Source organism: Capra hircus, chromosome 15 (assembly GCF_001704415.2).
Source record: "Capra hircus breed San Clemente chromosome 15, ASM170441v1, whole genome shotgun sequence".
NCBI classification, from domain to species: domain Eukaryota; kingdom Metazoa; phylum Chordata; class Mammalia; order Artiodactyla; family Bovidae; genus Capra; species Capra hircus.
This window is the reverse complement of record NC_030822.1, coordinates 6,245,612-6,261,724: the sequence shown is the minus strand read 5'-3', so window position 1 is coordinate 6,261,724 and position 16,113 is coordinate 6,245,612. Positions and strand designations below refer to the sequence as shown.

General features: G+C 37.2%; 1 protein-coding gene across 6 annotated transcripts in view; it reads right to left on the bottom strand.

Annotated features, from left to right (window-relative positions):
- Nucleotides 1-16,113, bottom strand: part of CKAP5 (cytoskeleton associated protein 5) — a 96,119-nt gene that overhangs the window by 42,450 nt on the left and 37,556 nt on the right. For all 6 annotated transcript variants that reach the window (XM_018059131.1, XM_018059133.1, XM_018059134.1 and 3 more), the window contains exons 5-13: nucleotides 15,046-15,217; nucleotides 14,312-14,444; nucleotides 13,961-14,061; nucleotides 12,009-12,122; nucleotides 6,136-6,240; nucleotides 2,447-2,536; nucleotides 2,177-2,341; nucleotides 1,561-1,689; nucleotides 632-814 (exon numbers count right to left, since the gene is read on the bottom strand). In XM_018059131.1, the coding sequence (XP_017914620.1) occupies nucleotides 632-814; nucleotides 1,561-1,689; nucleotides 2,177-2,341; nucleotides 2,447-2,536; nucleotides 6,136-6,240; nucleotides 12,009-12,122; nucleotides 13,961-14,061; nucleotides 14,312-14,444; nucleotides 15,046-15,217 (1,192 nt within the window). The remainder of the gene's footprint in view (nucleotides 1-631; nucleotides 815-1,560; nucleotides 1,690-2,176; nucleotides 2,342-2,446; nucleotides 2,537-6,135; nucleotides 6,241-12,008; nucleotides 12,123-13,960; nucleotides 14,062-14,311; nucleotides 14,445-15,045; nucleotides 15,218-16,113) is intronic.

Genomic DNA, 16,113 nt, shown 5'->3' with positions numbered 1-16,113 from the left:
CTCAAGGGTTATTATGACAATTTAATGAGATTAAGTAGGTAAAATGCTTCACAAAGTGAGGTTCACTAAATATTAGTTCTTTTCTCCTAACTCCAGGCTGGGGTTCAGGGTAGGAAAGAGAATCAAACTTACAGCATTTGCAGCAGATACCTTTATGCTTAAGAGAATCCAGTCCAGGAAAAGTGCTCACTGTAAGAAAGTCATATTTGCCCTTGAGCATTTCCCCCTCTTCTACACTACAAGGTGAAGGTGGGTCGGTGGGTGGGGGGGCGTTGACAGAATGGAAACTTGGTGCAACAACTTGGAGCATTACTAGCAAAATGACCAAGGTGATGTTATTAATGTTAAGTGGCCAGTCACACTATCTCATCATTTAATGATACTTTCTAATGCCTTAAAATAAACTTCCATATCTTCATTATCATTTTTATCTCTATACGGGTTTCAAATAACCAAATGTACTACTGGAATATTCTGTCTTCATTGAAATATGTTCTGCTGTATTCCGAATGTTGTAATGAGCTCATCTCTCAAATAAAATCATACTGAAGAATGACTATGAACCTGAGATTCAGACCCTACCTCACTAAATTCTAATTTTTAAACCACATTTTCCAAGTCACTTATTAACCTTAGCAGCAGGTGCCTTTTTTAAAGGTCCTGGTTTGGGTGCTGAAGTGTCCTTTGTGTCCTTATCTCCTGCAGCCCCTGAAGCAGCCGCCCTTCCGGGCACAGGCTTGAAATCCTTCTTGTCAGCCACAAGTCCAGCTTTCTTACCATGTACCAGCTCTACTTTTTCTGAACATTCTTTGATCTGGAAAACGAAATTGAGATAGATATTATTGAGCCCAACTTTGAAACACAATCACCACATTACTTAGTAAGTCATTTCTAAACCACAACTACATGAGAATTCAGAGAGAAAAGCTTCCTTTTCAACAAAGATAAACTATCTGTATTTTCTTGGCAGTAGATTAATGACATCTTACACTATATTTCTATGCAAAGAAAAATTTACGAAGCTTATAATAATCATATTTTTGTAGAAAACAAGTTTACGTTTAGTGGGGGGAACAGGGGGAGATAATTTGGGAGACTGGGATTGACATATATAGACTACCATATAAAAAACAGATAACTAATAAGAACCTACTATAGAGTACAGAGAACTCTACTTAATACTCTGTAATGACCTATATGAGAAAGAATCTAATGAAGAGTGGATGTAAGAATAACTGATACACTGTGCTGTACAGCAGAAACTCACAACACTGTAAGTCAACTATTCTCCAATACAAAATTCAACACAAACAATAATCACACTTTTGGTGGCACACATTCATAATCAGAAAGGCAATTTTCCAGATATTAGAAATGAAATTAACTTAAGACATCATTTTTATTTCTTCTAAAGACTGGTCCACTCAATTTTATTTTTTATAATTTGAAAATATTTCTACTAATCAAGAAACTCTGATCAAAAGGACACCAGTAGACAAACCTAGAATGCACAGAGATAGGACTGTTATCCAATTTCATTACAATCCATTACTAACCTACCTTATCAAGCTTGAGTTTGTCTACATCAGCTAAGAATGGGTTTACTGCTTTCTCACCAACCACCTTCAAAGCAGTACCTAAAGCTTCAAACGCAGCATCTCTGACTTCAGGAGCAGAATCATTGATGTGCTATAGCCAGGAAGTAAGCAGAATGATCTTAATACAAGGTACTTCAGGTATTACTGATTCTACTTCAGACTGAGGGTTGTCAGAAAAGAATTTGCTTTTTACAATTCATAGAAACTAAGCTTAGCTTTCTTTCTGCCAATTAACAGTTACTCTTCCTCTCACCTTCTATCCAAAATGCCTCACAAGCAGATGATCTTCAGCTACTCTAAACCGGATGCCCGTGCTTGACCAGATTCAGCTTAATAGCTGGTATCAGTTTATGGGCCAAATAATTACAATTTTTAGTAGTTAGTGGAAGTATAAATTTATGCTTTTAAGAATGGGAACACAAATGGTACAAGACTTTGGATTCAATTTCCGAAGCTACAAAGGGTCTACTCCTCAAAAGACAATAATCTACAGTCACGCAGTCAGTGCATACAATTAGGAGAGAAAAAAATCTTGCCTAGGTATAAAACAATCCCCCAATTTCAAAGAGAGTCTATACCTTAAGTAGAGCAGCACAAAAGGGCTTTAGTAAGCTCTTTGGCAGGGTAGAAGCAGTGCAGTGGCGGAAGCTTCTTGCAATAAATAGAGATGTCTGTTGCTTGATGGTTGGATTTTTATTATCCATTACTGCTAAAACATCCTCACTGATGTTCTGTAGTGTGGTCTTTAGAAAGAAAATGTGGTCAATAAGCTTTTTTCAATTGTAAAGAACAATCAAAATATCACACTGACAAACTTTACTTCAGACAAAACCACAAACGCAACTTACAGTAAGGAAGATTGCATCAATTGCCTCCTGCAGGGCTTGCACCACTTGAGGCTTCTTCTCTTTGAATTTCTCCAAAATGGTTGGTACAACCTTTACAAGTGAACAGTTGAAATATATTCGGGAAAAAAAATGACATACTGATTAATACACACTACATCATGAATGAACTTTGAAAACATGATGCTAGAGAAGATGTCAGTCATAAAGGAGCACACCACACGTGTATTATTCCACCTATGCAAAACATCAGATCCACAGAGGCAAAAAGTATACTAGTGGCTGCCAAGGTCTAGAGGGAGGGGATAATGGGGAGTGACTGCTCACGGATATAGTTTCTTTTTTGGGGTGCTGAAAAATGTTCTGGAATTAGTGGTTATGGTAATACACCCTAATGAATATACTAAAACCACTGAATTATACACTTTGAGATGGTTTTATAGTATATAAGTTATATCTTAATAAAACAATGTCTGGATCTACCAAAATAAACCAAAAAAAAGTAAACATCTAAGTTGGATTAAAAAATCACTTCCTTTCTTGAAGGGCACAAGAATCTCATGCTGGAACAATCTTATGCCTGTACCATCACAGCAATGCTTCTCAACCATTTTTTTTTGCATTTCTACCTGACATGCAACCTTACAATCATTTTTTATCAGTAATAACTCTTACTGGACAAAATGATTCTCAACTAAGTGGATTTAGGGTAGGGGAACGGGTATAGTGTATAATTCTTCCTCCCCACTCAAGACTCTGGTAGACCTCACTTGGACTGAGAAGTTTCCTGCCATTTTACTAAAGAAAAAAGAAATAGTACCAGAAAATTATAGCAAGTTTTATCAGAATTATATTTTCCTATTCAAGTACTAAGTTTAGATCAGCACACTGAGAATTTTTATAATGCTTATTTTGTCTTATAAATTATCACTAATTCATTAAACATTTAGTGACTCCCAAGAACATGTATTGAATATATGTAGCCAGGCACTATGCTAGCAGGCAAATTAAGGTTATTTTTTAAGATCTAAAACAATATATAGCAAAACTCAATGGCACCTCCTGCCACCCAATTTTTTAAAAAAAATTTCACAGGAGTGATACAGATCAGAAGAAATACAGTTTCCATGGAAAATATAAAACTGTTCATTTGTTTTTACTGTTTCATTCCATTATTTAAGTTCCATGTGTACCACATGATAATTTGACTTATACATACACTACAGCATGCTCACCACCAAAAATCTAGCTTTAATTTGTTACCATACAATTGATTATGGCATTTGATAGTTTTTTTTCCTGTTCTATGGACAAAATCCCATGATCACACTAAGCTGTCATTTAGATTTGTTTGGGGAAGGGTGCTTTTATAGCTGAGACTGAACCCCACCCCCTGCCTGTGCCACCCATCACCGGAGACTTCACTTCCATTGTGTGCATGTTTGTCAGGGATCAGGGTGTTGGGCTACAATATTCGTTTAACCTCCCTAAGAACTGTTCAAGGTATCTGTCCTGAAAGCTGCAAATTTATGGTCTAGCAGACTGACATTATGTTCAGATAATAATTAACTGGGAATAAAAGAATGAGAAGTGTGATGCAAAGTAGCAAATGGAATGCTTCACCAGTGGCAACCCAGAACTGTCCCCTCACCCTGCATCTTGCAGGGAGGCAGGGAGTTTTTTTGCTGTTGTGTTTTAAAAGTTGGAACTCAATCATGCCACTTTTTCCGCTGCTGCTGAAACCACCCATAGAAGACACGCCGCCTATGTGCATTGGCATGTATCGTAATGTCAGTCCTTTGCTTTACATGACATAAAATAAGCTGGTGGTTTTGCTTTAGTGTGGTAGAGATTTTTTGTTGTTTTTTAGTTTTGCTTTTACAAATGGTAAAGAGTCTGCCTGCAGTGCGGGAGACTCGGGTTTGATCCCTAGGTCGGGAAGATCCACTGGAGAAGACAATGGCAACCCAATCCAGTACTGTTGCCTGGAAAATCCCATGGACAGAGGAGCCTGGCAGGCTACAGTCATGACTTCACTTTTTATCCATTTTGCCTTTCAACAATCAAAAAAGTCAAGATATTTTAATAGCTGTAAAGCTAAAGTTCACTTTTACATATATTGCTAAAATATTATTTATAAATAATGAAAATAAAGCTGAACCACACTAACACGCTTGATATCAAACATAGCATATAATTTTAAGGGGGGACAAATATCCCAAACTATAAAGCACAAGAGACAGTCTTTATGCTGCACACAAAAATCAGAAAGCCAGAATCAGAATTCAAACTAGAGGGCTAGGTAATCATCTATAATCAACTATAAAGTCAGTAAATTAAAATGTATTTTAAGAATTGTTTTCCAGCTGAAAAGTTATTTCTAATACAAAAGTATAAAGTATTCTAAGCAACACAAAACTGACCAAAAGCTAATCAATACATTTGATAGCGCACGCGCACGCGCACACACACACACACACACACAAACACACACACACACAGATACTATGTAATAAGTAATGAATGCTATAAAATACTGAATATAATTTTCCTCCAATCTGTGATTTACATGTCTAAGGGTTGTACAGACCCTTATTTTTATTTCCCTGGTAACAAGCTAGTCATGATTTATTTTTATTTGGTAGTGTCTTGTTTTTTTCACTTAAGTTCTCTGAAATTATTTTTAATGCTATGAGTAAGCAAGCTCCAAATACCATAACTAAGTGGGGTTAGATGTTTGCTTCACAATATAAACTGACACATGACTACAGACTGTTAGGAGATCTCAAGTCGATCTAGGGAATCAAAGGATCAAGTGGCTAGCAAGTTAAACCCTAAAGTTCAGTACAGTCAATTTACAGGAGGCTTAGTCAAATCTAAGTAATACAGATAAGATTTAGAGATCAATTAACAGAAGCCAGAACTAAAGAAAACATTGCATTTGTTAAAACTGTTCCCAAACTTGAGTGCTTCCAAATTTATATTCAACAAATGTCTCTAGTCAAGTGTTTCTCATAATAAACTGATATATCACCAACAGTGCAACCTACATAAAATATCTCAAGTATGTGAAAGTGAAAGTCGCTTAGTCGTGTTCGACTCTTTGCAACCCCATGGACTTGACACAGTCCATGGAATTCTCCTGGCCAGAATACTGGAGTGGGTAGCCTTTCTCTTCTTCAAGGGATCTTCCCAACCCAGGGATCGAACCCAGGTCTCCCGCACTGCAGGCGGATTCCTTACCAGCTGAGCCATCAGGGAACCCCATCTCAAGTATATAAGTAAACTATTATTTTTTTAAATAGAAAAACCCTATTAAACACATTTTATACATTAATCTCATTTCTGGTTTTATACTGCCTTTCCTAGTCTCAGTTTACTCTGCTCTGGTTATCACAAGTTATATTTCATCCTGTTATACTGTACGTCATATTTTAAGAGCAAAACAGGATATTAGTAAGTAAATGAATAAGCAAATCAACTCAATTAAGTACTTTAGGTCAAGTGCTGGATTTTCTACATAAAGCTAGTAAATTTAGTTACAACTGACATCTTTATTGTAAAATAAATGTTTTAACGAGCTATACTTAGTACTAATAACTTATGCCAAAAGCTGTTTTAAAGCATAAAGTAAATTAGCCATCCGTTTCTTGATAAAACTTAACCTATATTGAAAAAGGAGTGTTACTTACGTGTCCTGCGTATTGTCCAAATTTCTTTCTTAGTCCAACAGCCAGGCCAGTAAGACATTTTGCTGCCAAAGCTACCAACATGACATTGGTGTCCTTTCCAACAACCTACAAAGGGTGGAAAAAAAGGAGAACAAAGGAGTCACAGTCCCAAAGAAGAGTAAAAATTTACTCTTAAAAGAACTCTGAAAGCTATTATGTAATGGGCAGCCAACTTTGTTCCGTACAAGAGGAAAGATTCTTCTTTGACAATATAAAATTTGGGAGCTTCTCTTCTTATGTCTAGTCTCCTACCCTAAAGCTCTACCAACAAAATATACATACAACCACATCAAGTCTCAAACTCTCCACTGGTGGTAGTCTGGGCTGTCAGCACTGCACAACTGTGCAGGCGACTCTCATGCTGGCAGAAAAGCTGGAGGCCTCTTGACTTTGCTTTGGGGCTGCTGCTGCTGCTGCTAAGTTGCTTCAGTCGTGTCCGACTCTGTGCAACCCCACAGACGGCAGCCCATCAGGCTCCCCTGTCCCTGGGATTCTCCAGGCAAGAATACTGGAGTGGGTTGCCATTTCCTTCTCTAATGCATAAAAGTGAAGTGACAGTGAAGTCACTCAGTCGTGTCCGACTCTTAGCGACCCCATGGACTGCAGCCTACCAAGCTCCTCCGTCCATGGGATTTTCCAGGCAAGAGTACTAAAGTGGGGTGCCATCGCCTTCTCTGTGCTTTGGGGCAGGGAAAGTGAAAAGACAGTACCTCTGAAAGACACCAGAGTAGCAGCTCTAACATTTATACCCAAGAAGCACCAGTAGAAAGTGCTGTTGGTACTTTAAGTAAACTATTATATATAGGATGGATAACAACAAGGTCCTACTGTATAGCAGGATCTGTATATTCAGTGTCCTGTGATAAACCATAATGGAAAACAATGTTAAAAAAAAAGGAAGTTGATGAGGATTCTAAATTGCAAATACCTCTGCAACCATTCCTGAGGGAGCTTACGCCTTGCAGCTGCCGTTTTAGTTGCCTAATGACCATCTGACTTGTATTCAGAGTCTCTCATCAGAGTGTCCTCCAGCAGTGTTAATACTACCACCGTCCCATAGCATGCCCTACAAAACCCAGAACTTAGCAAAACTCATGGGTAGTAGCTGCATTTGCATCAACTTAGCAAGACAGTGACTAGTATGCCTCAGTTCCTTTTTGCTAGGATTTTACTGTGGTTTACTGTTCAAGCCAGCTGATGCCAAAAAGATGCTTTACTTTTAAGTGTTCCCCAAACTTTGGTTCTTCATGCTTTCCCCAGGTAGACGAAATACTTTCATTCTATTTTGGATTTTATGCCTAAGATCTGGTATTTCATGAGCAGAATATTTCATTCCAGATTCCCTGAATTAAAGAGCCCCTAATGCACAGCATTATGCATAGCAAGACAGTCCTATATATATATACATTCCCTACCAAGGAGTGAGGGTTAAAAGACCAACATTTATTAAAAACAAATTAGATGCTATAATTTAAATAGGTGCTTTATAATCTTTATTCAATTTTTACTCTATAAAACAAGTACTATTATTATCTCAATTTTGTGGATTTCAAAAATTAAATAGAGATTAATACATTCAAGATCACAGAGTTAGCAAATGGTAGTGCTGTGATTCAAACTTGGTCTGCTTTGACCCCCAAAGCTTTTGCTATCTTTACTAAAGCACATTCTCCTTCTAAACTCACGGCAAATTTATTTTCCTTATGAGAAGATGAGCTGCTGCTGCTGCTGCTAAGTTGCTTAGACCAGGGTCCTAATAAATGTTTTGTTAAATCTATAATTACTATAAGTCTAGGTATTAAAATTCTATCCATTTTTGTATTGAACATATTGGCATTTGTGTCTGGATTATTTTTCTTTACTAAAACATCTCTCAGGTATTATTTACATGCTAGATTTTGTATTTAGCATCTTAACATATATTCTAGGAAAGGTCATCAAAAACATGCTAGACCCCATTGCAAGAGATCCTACTTCAATGAGTTTGGGACGGGATGTGGACATTAGTATTTTAATACAGTTCAAAGGTGCTTCTGTTATACTGGCCTAGTTAAAGGACATCATTCAATCGATTTCTTAAGAGACTATCTAATATTATCATAAGAGTAGTAACCAGTGGAAACTGAATCTCAGACACTGATGACCCCAATGCAAGGTTTTGAAGAGGATCTTGTGAACCTATTATAGTTCGGATATAGCAAAAGACTGAGTGCATTTATTGGTAAGTGATGAACCAGGCATCCAGCACAATATTTGCCCATTAACACTCATTCTCACACATCCCAGTTTGACTAAACAAGTGGTTCTTAACTGGGAAACGCGAATGGGGAAAATGGAAAAGTGTTTATTTTTAAGAAAAATAGTGTACATGGAGGGACTCCATTTCAGGGTTGAAGAAAAAGTCAGTAATTCTGTTTGAGATCAGGGAAAGAAGTTATAGCTCACAATGTTAACTTAATCTAAATAATGGGAACTACTGTATAATTCGGAGAAGGCAATGGCACCCCACTCCAGCACTCTTGCCTGGAGAATCCCATGGACGGAGGAGCCTGGTGGGCTGCAGTCCATGGGGTTGCTAAGAGTCGGGCACGACTGAGTGACTTCACTTTCACTTTTCACTTTCACGCATTGGAGAAGGAAATGGTAACCCACTCCAGTGTTCTTGCCTGGAGAATCCCAGGGATGGGGGAGCCTGGTGGGCTGCCGAATCTGGGGTCACACAGAGTCAGACACGACTGAAGCAATTTAGCAGCAGCAGCAGCAGCAGTAGCAGAAGCATTCTATAATTAAAATTGCTGTCACTTCTACTTAATTGATTTTAAGTAATAATCAATTACTACTTATCTTTAACTAGTAATGTGAGCCATTAAACAGTAATCAAAAGAAAAACACTGTTGGCAGACCACACAAGCAGGGCCACGGCCACCAGAAGTCTGCACGCTGGAACACAGCGTGGCCCCTGCCACCCTGACTAGAGGGGGCCCATGGGCAGCAACGGGGAGCCAGTTCAGCCAAAAACAGATAACACAATTTAAAAAAATTTAAAAAGAAATTATTTCAGGAATATTGTGAGGAATTTCAAAACGAGTAGCTTTTTACTACCTGTATTTAAGGAAAAAACTGGGCAACTAGTAAGATTACTTGATGAAGACAACAGAGAGAAGAGACGATGGAGGGAGGAGGGATGGGTCCACAAAGACCAATTAAGTCAATACAATATGGACCTGGGGCTGGACATGGGGCGGGGGCTTGGGGAGGCAAGGATTAAGAGTGGGATTAGCAGATGCAAACCAGCATACAGAAGGTCAGTAAACAACAAGGTGCTACTGTACTGAACAGGGAACTATATTCAATTTCTTAGGATAAACTATAATAGAAAAAATATTAAAAAGAATACATATATATATGTATAACTGAATCACTTTGCTGTACAGTAGAAATTAACACAACACTATAAATCAACTATATAATAAAACAAAAACAATATGGATATGAAGTTTATTTTTGTCTACAAGTAACTAAAATACAAAATACAAAAACAAAAATGTCATGTTTCATGTTAACTTATATTGACATTGATTTTTCATGGTTTTAAATATTTTAGCCACAAAATTAAGTTTCTTTTTACTGGTCTGTAGCCTCTGATTGACTGCCCCAACTCCACCATGTGAAGAGGGAAAGAAGTGCCTCCTGCTACCATAAGATCTCACACAGATCCACCGTTTATGTCTACCCAGATATAAAAATCCATGACTGTCTCTGTATAGAATACAGTGAGAGTTTATATTCACAGTCACAAAACCAATGGAAATCACAGAATAGTTTTCATCTAAAAAGCTAACATCCTAAGAAAATGCACGTAGAGAACATCAATTATTAACATTCCTGATTCCAATTAACATTCCTGATCATTACATAAGGAAAAATAAAAGCTTTTATTTGAGGCATTGAGAATTCAGTGCAATGTATCTGTTTCCGTAAGATTTCTGATTTTAAAGATTATATGCTAGAACTCACAGAGAATCTGGAGCTCTTGTCAAGGTCACTAGAATCCCTCTTCCTGCCTTCTACCTGCCTCTTTCCTCCTAGGCTCCAGGTTGGTGAATCTTTTCCCTAGGCCCACTCCCTCTTAATGACAGTCAGTCCTTTGTAACTGCAGATTCCGGAGGCCAACAGTATTCATTGCACTATGCCTTTTTATACAAGGAACTTGAGCAGCTTTTAGCGTAGGTGGGAGCTCCTAGAACCAACACTCTGCCCCCTCTTTCCCCCAACCTGGGGATATCGAGAGATGACTGTAGTCTTGCCTGGGTCTGTGGCTCTTCAAGATAGAAGACAGAGGAACAATGATTTTGGCAAATTATATCCCCGTCTCCAAGTCCTACTTGGAGGAAAGCAAAGGAAGACTACCTATGAGAAAATACAGTCCAGCCTCATTATTCACGAATTTCACATTTGCAAATTCATCTACCCATTAAAATTAACTGACAAGCCCCAAATCAATGATCGAGGCACTTTTCTGGTTACTCACAGATAAGCACAGAGCTGAGGAAAATCGGAACTGCCTGACATGCACATTCCCAGCTGAGATGGACAATGCGATGCTCTGCCTTTGTCTTTCAGCTCTCACACTGTAAACAAGTGTCTTTCCATAGTCTAGTTTACTGCCAGGGGTTTTTTCTGCATTTTTGTGCTTTTGGTTGGTGCTTCCACTGTTTAAACTGACCCACAAGTATAGTGCTGAGGTGCTCTCTGGTGTTCTTACATGCAAAAAGGCAGTGATGTCTCTTTCAGAGAAAATAAATGTGTTAGGTAGACTTTGTTCAGGCGTGAGTTATATTGCTTTTGGCTGTGAGTTCAATGTTAAGGAATCAATCACATATAGTGAATAAGACATCTTCAAACAGAATAAAACAAGGTTATGCATTGATCAGTTAATGAAAATGTGACCACAGGGCTGCAGGACCTTAACCCTGTATCTTCTCTTGGAACAATGGTTCAGCATTTGCTAATTCAGTGTTTGCAGTGACATTATAGAACATTATTACCATGAATAATGAGAATTACTCTACTTACATATTCATTTAATTAAAGAGTAACCTCCCTCACCCCCCACGATGCTAATCCTCTATAATTTCAAGCTGAAGAAGCAAATAAAACATTTTATCCTATATTCAAGAAGACGCCTTCAAAAAAAAAAAAAGATGCCGTCAGTCTCTTAAGCTCTATTAAAACAACATCCACAAGTGTCTGACCTGACTTACAGATATTATGGAAAACCACTATATACAAAAATATCCACCCCAGCATTCAACTTGCTTGGAATTAAGTAATACCAAAGAGTATTTACTAAAATATTTCTTATTTAGTACTTACCTGCTTTATAACTGACCACATATCCCCCGGTCCTGCGCTTTACTTTACATGCTAATAGTGTGGTATCACTTACTACCTACCTAATGAAAAATACTCTTCACATCTAATATTTTTTCCATTAAATAGACCCAATTTAAAAAGCTCATTCTGTAGAATTATAAAACTAGAATATTTCATTCTAGATCAGCAAGATTCTCTATTTCTTAATGTTTGTGTATGCTATCAAATAGCACATTTACAGTCAAAGTGATAATTAACAAAGATTAAAAGTAATCCCTCTAAACTAAGACTGATCATTTTAAATAACCCTTAAAAAAATATGTATGTATATAATTAAAAAACAATCAACATTGTTCCCTAAATGGCGGTGCTGACTGTGATAAAAAAGGTGACTTATGAAGAAAAATAATGGCCTGGTCTGCTGTTGGGATACCAATCCTTAAACTCTTCATATTTACCTTCTTCAAAGCTTTTACTAAATCTGCATAATCGCCTGCTTCCAGTTTGGGGTTTTTCACTAGCACTTCTACAGCTTCCAGGGCTTCTTTTCTTTCTTGCCATTTTTTTGCCTCCTATAAGACACAGTATGAGTCACTTGGAGAATAGAAAATAAGAAAGCAAAACAAAAGTCTATTTCTTGCGTGCTACTAATTCAAAGATATCTATTTTTTGTTTTTTAGAAACTTTCTAAAGCTAGTTAGAAATCAACATTACAAAACAATGTAGCCAAGCAGAATTAAATTAAAGTTAAATTCATGTGTATAAAATTTTGTTCGTATGTAAAAAGTATTTTTGTAACATCTCATAATCCTAATGTTCTACAATAAATAAGCAGGATGAAACACCAGATTGTTCTTCTAATTTTCTAGGTAAATTTTGAGCAAGTGTTAAACAGAAAACGCTAATAGAAAGCATTTTTAGCATATCTCACAGTAGCACATCTACAGGGGAGAGGAATTTCTATACTGATAACATTAGAAACACCAGACAGGAACAAACTTATAACCAACAACCAATACTGTTCTAATTCTGGATATTAGTTTTCCAAATTGTAGGTACAGTGTTATTTTTTTTGTTTGCTTTGTGGTCATAAAGTAGAAAATGCTTCACTAGAATTTGAATTCAAATATTCACTGTTGGAAAGAACTAGGTATACAAAGATGACAAACGCGTCACCTTGGAGGGAATTATAATTCACTTCAGTTCATCAAATATGTATTTGTTAATCGGAAGATAACAGAATGCTCAAGGAGCTGGTAGTAGAGGTAGGTCTTCAGTGAATAACTATCAGGTCACGACCACTGGGAAAGGGGAAGTACAGGCGGCTCTGGGACAGCAAAGGATTTAACTCAGTTTAGGTTGTCAGGTAAGACCTCCTCCCAAAAGTGATGCTCAAGGTGGGATCTGGATGATGAAGAGATATTATGGGGTAAATGGGGAGGGGGCGGGGAAGAGTGTTATAGGCAGAAAGAACAGTGTATGTCAAAGCCCAGATTTTAGGGTGGAAAAAAAGTCTCGTGCATTGGATACCAGGAGAAATTCAGTATGACTGGAGCATGGGAAGTGACAGCAATTAGAGATGTGGCTGGAAGGCACATGGAGGCCTCAAAGGTACCATAGATTGCCTCAATGACTACAGTATGATTTCAAACATCATCTTAAAACCCATGGAAGCCATTGAAAGATTTTAATGAGGCAATAATGTAGAAAGATTTCCATTATCAGAATGAAAATGACACCTCTAATTATACTGTGAAATATAATGGGAAGGAGGCAAAAGCAGACAGGGAGTCTTGTGGAAGATACTGCAGCATGTATGGCAAGAGCTGATGCTAATGGTCGGGACAAGACTTTCTCAACTGGGGATAATTTTGACTCTTGGGGTATGCTTGGCAAAGTCTGGAGACATTTTTGATTGTCATGACTTGGAGGAATGGTGTTATTAATATCTGACTGATAAAGGTCAGAGATGCTGCTAAACATCCTACAGTGTGCAGACAATCCCCCAAACAAATATCTAGCCAAAAAATGTCAACAGTGTCAAGGTCAAGAAACCCTGGGGAAGGGGGGGGGGGGGGAAAAGCAGTAACTCTTGGGTAGAGAAAGAAACCCTGGGGATGGAGAAAAGAGAATGAATTTGAGATATATTTAAAGGTAAGACCAGACAGAAAATGAGGAAGTTAAAAGTCAAGAATAATGTTTGGGTTTCTGGCAAGATGTGAAAAAACGGACTAATGTAGGCACTTATTCAAACTAGTATGGGAACAAAGAAGAAACCACTGACTCATTCTAATAGGGAAGATATGGTGGAAGAGGGTGCACCAGGAAGAAGGCTCAGCAGAGCATTCTCCAACAATATTCAAGTCAGTATTAAACATGAAATAAATGAAAGAAGTTTACCATTACTTACAATTTTGTCATAAAAGTCTTTGGGAAGCTTGGAAAGAATTTCTACTGCTTCCAAAAGCTCATAAGCATCTATCTGTGGGACCTCATCACCATCATCACCACCTTCCAGGAGGAAAACAAAACAAACCTTAAAAATGGATGAAATGGTTTTACTTACCAAACAGTCGTCAGTTGTCCTTTCACACTCCTGATGCAATCTTGCCACAGGAGGGACCAGAATTATTAATCCTACAAACAACTTGTATTTTATCAAATGGCGGTCCTATAAAATTAACCTCGTGAACACAGGTTCCTGTTACAGGGCCAGTCTTGCTAACTTCTTTACAGAAACCAGTGCTGATAAGTGGCTTACCTCCCTCAGCATCTCCACCAGCAGACTGCTGCTGTTCCAATTTAGCTTCTAGTTCTTGCTGGGAACGCAGAAACCTAGCTGGTTTAGGAGCACCTGTTGGCAGTTTGACCCACTCTTCTTCTAGTTCTTTCAACTGCAAATATCATAAAATATTTAAAAAACATATCTATATCTCTGCTATTAGAGAAAATATTTATATTTACTAATGGACCGGAACCCAATTTCTTATTTATGCGGCTCTAATAAGGCAAATAAGAAAAAGATAAACTTAAATTGTGTACATTTTGTAGTAAAAGTCAAACCAATGTATATCGACTACACTGAAGGTGTATGACTAAACAGTTAGAAAAGAATAAAATCCAGTTTTTAACACACTCTTATTATTTCATGAATTCACATATATTTGCATCAAATAGTATCTCTAAAACCAACTGAAATATAAAAAATAAGTAGAATCCATTCTGTCCAAATGGATATTAAGTCCTACAGTACTATAAAAGGATCTTTTAAACTGTTATAGTTTTGACACTAACATACTGGTATCACAGAATACTCAGTATTTAACCTGAGTGGACAAAAGTAACAGCAGAAACAGGTGTGTTTGGAAAAAACAGATTTCAAAGTAAAGAATGAAAAATAATTATTTGTAAGGATAGAATATCAACAACAATGACAGGAAGGAGCTATCTCCATATCAACCGTATATAAAGGCAACCAGAAACACAGTGCCTTACCTGCACAGGGTTTATGTTTTGTAACGGGGGTCTCAGAGCATCTCGAATCCATCTATAAATCTCTACAGCAATTAATTTGGCTTCATCTCGAACAGCCTTCTCTCGAGATTCAAAGAGTTTTGGCAACACTTTGATAATTGGCTTCAGTAAGATGATTTTGGAACCAAATTCACTGGAATTAAAAATTGGGGGGAAAAAACCTGTCACCACACACTATGCTTGGGTAAAATATTAACTTGAATTCACTCAAACTCAGCTTTACATCTATATACAATAAAGACATATATAGGTCAAGTTTTTTTCAGAGAAGAAGAAAAAAGGAACTTGTAACAACATCTGTATTTAGATGCCATTCTTCCAAGAATATTATTTAATGTCCAGAATCCAAAATAATACTACCATTTAAAAACTTTCTAGGTAATCAGTCTAGGAATCACTTAATTCTGAAATAGACCAACACTCATGTAACATCTTAAATAGATATATATGTACATATAAAAGCTTAAAATACAAATAAGTCCATTTATAAATAGTTAAATGAGTGAAATTTATTTTTAATAATCTTTTATTAACTGTTCTATGTAATTATGGGGATTCACTCTGCTTGACAGATCACTAATCCTGGCAGAGCGTCTTTTATTCCTGACTTGAAGCTATCACACTATAAATTCAGGCAACTTAAATCTCTCTTTGCTTCAGTCTTCCAAGGGAAAAAGAGCTGCATTCTGACTTCTTCATTTGGGATCTCTTAATCTTCCTTTACATTATTACTGTTTCATCTGATTTTTGTTTATTTGTTTCACTGTCCTGGACTACTTCTGAAAGATATTTAAAAAAACAACAGATGGAGCAGGACCAAATGGAAAACAGACACCATAACAACACAAAACATAATACTACACAGATTACTCTAGGGGGGATAAAAAAGAGTTTGAGAAGCCCACTTTAGGGGCCTCAGAACGTTTTTGGTCTCCTAAAGCTAACATAGACAGCTTGAGGAAGCTCTGGAACCAAGGTCTAAACAGTTCGGCCCTAAGGTTCCATAAAGTCCCAGAGAGCTATCTAGTA